Here is a 6,000-nt window from a genome sequence, read left to right as displayed (position 1 = left end):
TGAGCGATTGTACTGTTAATGGACTGTTAAATTAAAAAGTTTTAAACTAATTAAGTTCCTATGTATTTTTTAACGCTTGCTGCTGCCATCAACAGCATTTGGGAAAGTAGCGTTACCACTATTTAGCCTCTAGATGGTAGCCTACTCACAGTAGGCCTAAACCAGACCTATTGATTTTTCACTTTTGTCACACAAAAATACCAGCCCCCTTTCTCTATTGCACTTTTAGACAATGTCATGGAGTACTAGTTTAATAAAGGCAGGGTTGTAAAATAAGTGTTTTTCAAAGTGACATGCTTCTGTGCCATGTATGAAAAACAGACTGTTGACTACCTGTAACAAGTGTAGATTACAACAGAGCCTTTTTCAATGGCTCTGGATTACACCAAATTTACACTGGTTATTTTGTCAACAGTGAGCTAACAAAGTCTTCTGTTTTTTCTCCCGATACTTTAACTGAGACTGTATTGTTGTGTCAGAGAAAAGACTGCAAGCTGTGTGTGTAGACGTGGCCAGTTCCCCCTTATTGTGTTTTGAACACCAGATTCTAAAATAAAACGTCTTAAAACTCCACTCCTCTCTGCTCACAGCTTCCAGCAATTGTTTCAGCTGGAGTCTTATCTGCTGCCCTCCTGCACCAAAGGGAATGTGCCCTGCTCTGGAGACTTACAGTGATCACACTGTATAGTGCACAACCCAGTGAGCGTTGACTCATCTTGAGAAAAGTACAACTACACTTCTCGCTAATGCTAGAAAGATGACTTAGTTTATGTTCTGCTGTGCTCCACAACCTGCTTTTCATCCAAGTTAACTAAACTAATACTGCTGAAGAGCTGGCATGTATCAGCCACGTAGAGGGCGCAGAGTTCAAGTCATCGTGATCTGATTGTAATGTGCAGAATCTCACCCTGTCAAACTCTCCTCAGATGGCATGACTCCTACAACTGGACTGTTATCTATCGTTTCCCTAGTTCTCATATCACCATTTTCCCACTGCGGAAAGACAAGAGTGGTGTTCATCACAAGGATCACGTATGGTGCTGGGCCGCACCTATTTGTTGTCCAGGGATTATGAGTGAACCCAGCCCAGTTTGGGAGGACGTCTGCCCCATTGGGGATCCTCAAAATGGTGGTTTCTTTATTCCTGACAGGAAGGGTGGAAAGGTGAGGCAGGATGTTCATATTTACAGTATCTACCACTAGGCTATAGGAGCTGCATGCCCCTTTGTTGTAGTGATGAAGGAAAACAGTCTGCAGCACATCCACACCAGCACACACACAAACACACCATGTGGTACCGCTGCTTGAGGAGAACCTGTGGTGATTATTTACAATGATATAAAAGCTCAATATCCTGTTTCCACATGTAATAATACATTTTGAAAATATTTATTCCAACAGTTGTTTACCTGTGTTTGACATCTACCTTCCCTTGTGCTATTTTGAGCTCCCTAGACAAAATATGTTCAGCAGTCTTGACTCAGTTTTGCGATATTCAGTTGAGTTCATTGGGTAAATCGATACAGGATTTGTCTTGTTACAGGTATTAAATCACGTCTTTAATGTTTGTGGAATGCTGATTCGACATTGAGTTGGCTACTATTAGAATGTTCTATAAAGTCATATAGTTGTACAGATTGTTTAGGTTGTCGGGAAGTTCAGGGATCCACATAACCTAACTGCTCTTACCCTGAGCAAGTGACGTTGCATCCTTCCTCCTTGTCGTCTATAAAGGTTGCCAGCAGCGCATGAACTGTTAGCAGCGCTGAATACGGTGGAGGGAGGAGAAATTCACCTAACAGTTTCACCTGACAACACAGTGACCACTGGCAAGGGAATGGATGGTTTATGTTTCACTTAACTTTCTCTAGTTCAAAAGCCCAAGCATTTATTTTCTGTGAGGAAGTATTTTTTTAACACTTAGTGGAGTAATTCCATTCACTTAGAGCACGCTTGGAGGGCGGAGAAACGTTGCGCGATCGCACCTGCCGCGGGGAGACAACTCATCAGTCTTCTCAGTTGCACAGTTTCCAGAGTTGAGACTAAACTGCGCGCCAGAGCTCCCATGAAAACGCAGCATGTGATATGCTCAGGATTGTTGAATCGTATATTTCTATTCAACTGTTTTCTTTTGGACTTAATTTGAAATCCTAATGCATTTGCGATCTGTTACATTTTAAGAACGTGTTCAACCTCTTTAGGACTGGACATTTACCTGAGACTCTTTTGATAACCTCTTGGGATTTTATTGGGGAATCCCTTGAAAGAATGGCCCCATACTGTGCAAAGCTGATATTTTTCCTCTTGCATTGTTTCACATCAATAAGTGGTAAGAATATTTTATGATCATCCAAACAATTGTCATTGTTTATGATTGATTATAGCCTAAATGAACACTGCTTCTTCAACTACTGAAGTTTGAATGTTAGGCTATGGGATATAGCCTACATTTTACCAATCCGATATTGGTGTCTGATTGACAACCTTTTTGAACTATAATGACAAAATGGTATTCGTGTGTTTTGTGTTTAAATTTAGTTTGACTCATTTATGTTCAAGGTGCAACGAGTTTCAAACGAGTGCGCTTACTTCAAACGATTCAAGGGTCCCTAACGCGCCGCATTATGTTTCTCAATAATTCAATTTAAACGATTTACGTGAGTCGGTAGATAATGTCTATATTGATCTTATTTAGACACTTTGTCGAGAATTGATTAGCATTTAAATTAAATCCACTAAAATATAGGTTTTAAATGTTCACTATATATATCTTCCCCTTGCAACGTTAAGGTTAATGAGGGATGTGTTGAGTGATGCTCCACCTTGTTTTGTTTGTTTACCCGAGTTATTGGTTTGTCATATAATATTTTGAAAATACAATTCACTCAGTGTCCTTTTGTGAATGGCTGATAAATAATCATAAGCATGTTAGATTTAGGCTGTTGTGAAAGTCTGTAGATTAGCCTACAGTTGCTTTAGGTAATGGTGCTTATTTCTAACAATTGTTATCATAAGATTAACAGAGCGAAAAGTAGTTAAACATTCCATTGAGGACAAAGCCAGCACAATTGTTGTCACTTGGCAGCTTGGCTATCTTGATGCTTCTCCACGGCAAAACAAGATGTAGTATAAAAGGTGGATGTTCCTCTGCATTGTGCCTGGCCTGGTGTGCAACACAGATACATGCTTTCCTTCCAGTGTCCAAATAAACAGCCCATCCAAACAGAGGAAATATTGCCCCCAACCCCCACTCTATCTCTCTGCCACTGTGTCAGTCCTTGTCGCTTTGTCTACAATGTTTCCAAGTAGGTTTCCTTCACTGTCCGCACGCGGAGCGTGGGAAAGACATTAGGAGGAAGCGGACGGAGGGGCAGGAGGTACCCTGGAATTGTTCTGGCCCGTGGAGGTCACAGAATCATGACACGCTACCTGAGTAAAGATTTCTTCCCGGAGCTTCTTGCAGTCCAGAGTGTGTCAGGCAGCCTCCACCTCAAGACAATGGCGGGGGATTAAAGGGAGACTATTGTGTTTGGTGTGGTGGAGCTTGCATGAGAGTCATTAGTGGAGTCACGTGTCTCAAGATTGAGAGATGTGCTGACTGATGCCTGTGTGTATGTTTGTAAGAAAGGTTTAATAGGTTTTGTTTAATAGTTGTAACATTTCTAAATCATTTTCCAGTTCCATTTTCTTTGTCTACTATAGCTTGGTCGACATCAGTATCTTCAAACTGCATCAGTACGTTCCTTGTTGCTATTAGTGATGCAAAACTAAGGAAGGCTTAGTCTTGCCAAAGGATGCCACAGATGCACATGTTATCAGCACATATGTCACTGTGAGCTGGGATGCATGGCTGCTTGTCAGTTAGCAGCAGAGTCCAGCGTTGCTCCCGTCCTGCCTGTTGACAGTATCAGAGCTCTTACCCTGCGTGTCCACTACAGCGAAGCAGGCGGCGCGTCGGCTTCCAATTCATTTTCAATGAAACCGGACGTTGACGCTCCCACAACGCCCTACGCGGGCGTCAACGCCCTGTTTCATTGAAAATGGACGCGCCGCCTGCTCCGCTGTAGCGGACACGCAGGGCTCAGCACACAGGGCTCTAATATAGGCCACACGGCTTTGACAGAGGTCACAGGGCTGTCCAGTTTCTGCTCATAGAAGTGGCACTCTGCTACTCTGCCCTGGAATCTGCTGTTGCATAGGGACGTCAATATTCACGATGTGTGGTTGGGAACACTCACTCTGCACACCCACTGGGGAAAAGGAAGCAACCCATGATGATGAATCACTGTTAAATTGAAGTTGAATTAGGTGAATGGAATGTTATGAGCAAACATGACACTGAATCATGAAACTGTGTAGCTATACAGTGTCAGTTGGTCTGTGATGTCAAATCAAAACTACATGGACCAGTGTGCTTTAACGAAATTATTTTGGGTTGAGGAGTTAATGTTCTAGTTAAGTTGTTTTTAAGTCGTTTTTCTCCCCTCCCTGGGCACTTGAGATGAAGTGGAGAATGAGAGTGATAAGTAGAGGTCAGCCAAGTGCACAAGGAGCTCATCCCTCAATGGCTGTGTGCCCTCGTCCGTAGAGACACACTCGCATGCTCGCACACACACACAAACACTCACAAACACATACATGCACGCACACACACACACACACTCCAAGAATACCTCTCTGTCCAACTGGAGCCAATATCGTTACAAGCTTGATGTTATTTTTCAGTAAAATATGAACATAGCTGGTAAACATAGTTGTACTTGGCTCATCCCCCGGATCTCTTACATCTTCTGTCCATGATGGAATCTTGGATAGAGAGAATGTAAAACAGGGCTGCAAGTATCATTAAGTTGCTACGGGATGTTTTATGTTAAAGGGCTGTTTTTGTTGTTATTACTGTTCCTTAACAAGGATAATAGAAACATCCCCCACATTATGATATATACCCTGCCCTGAGCCAGCAATATATATATGTTTAACCCTGCATGAGATTTCAATTTCAAGGAGCTTCTCTCTGTTTGCCGGTCCTAATCATATACTACAGGACAAGGATCCTCCAGGTCTAGCCAGTGAAAGACCTAATAGGACTGCACTTATGTAGGATACTCTATTGTTAGCTGTGCTCAAGTCCATATAGCCTGGACAAACGGGCTGGCCACCCATAGCGACCAGATGTTCCTTTATTTTGCTTTTTTAAAGGGCAGACCGGAGCATTTTGTCTCCAAATCTCCATAGACTAATCTACGGCTAATAAAAAAGTCAGTCTTTCTAACTGTTGTCTTAACCTTGCTGCTGGCAAAGTGGAGTGGCTGCAGAAAGACCCAGTGTGAGAGAATATTCCAGCACATAGAAACCGTATCTCACAGCCACAAGCAGCACTGTAGTAGCAACTTCTTATTTTGGCAGGTGGTCCCGACTCTTGTCAAGGTTTTCAACTCAGCATTATAAATCTGCCACTAGTGCATAGAACATCTTGTGAATTCGTCTCTCCTGCTCTGACAGCCCCAACCAATACAACTCACCGTGAAAACCAACAGCACAAAATGACATTGCAGACAGATGGTGGTACATGAAGCAATGAACTAGAGAGAGTAATGGTACAGGATTAACTCCCCTGCTCCCTCACAAACCCTCCGTCACATACAGTTGAACTGAAATGAAATATGTGCTCTTACTAAGTTAGTATTTTATTGTCCTCTTTGTGAATTTGACTGGAATACATTTGAGTCTGGGCAGTCCTGAACACCTGATGTGTGTGGTCAGGAGCCTCTCTGTGACTAACTACCTCTAGCTCCCGTTGTGCTGCTGTATCTATGGTCACACTTGCAGCCTAGGTGACTCACAAGCCTCTGACCCTCACCCTTCCTTTTCACAAAGGGGGGAGCCTCCCATCCACTGCCGCCATCCTTTCTCTGCCTTTTGTTCTGCCAGTTAGAACGACAAAAGAAGTGAGTGGCAAGGTTAAACGAGGGAGTCATTATTCCAAATAGTTGTTTTCCC

The 6,000-nt window shown here is 42.9% G+C and overlaps 1 protein-coding gene across 1 annotated transcript in view; it reads left to right on the top strand.

The window, feature by feature from the left end:
• Nucleotides 1-1,747: 1,747 nt before the first annotated feature.
• Nucleotides 1,748-6,000, top strand: part of kdrl (kinase insert domain receptor like) — a 43,431-nt gene continuing 39,178 nt past the window's right edge. Inside the window, exon 1 of the mRNA XM_062475750.1 lies at nucleotides 1,748-2,329. Coding sequence (XP_062331734.1) covers nucleotides 2,269-2,329 — 61 coding nt within the window. The 5' untranslated portion in view covers nucleotides 1,748-2,268. The remainder of the gene's footprint in view (nucleotides 2,330-6,000) is intronic.

This window comes from Osmerus eperlanus, chromosome 13 (genome assembly GCF_963692335.1).
Source record: "Osmerus eperlanus chromosome 13, fOsmEpe2.1, whole genome shotgun sequence".
NCBI classification, from domain to species: domain Eukaryota; kingdom Metazoa; phylum Chordata; class Actinopteri; order Osmeriformes; family Osmeridae; genus Osmerus; species Osmerus eperlanus.
The sequence above is the reverse complement of the archived record's forward strand: the minus strand, read 5'-3'. Positions and strand labels throughout refer to the sequence as shown.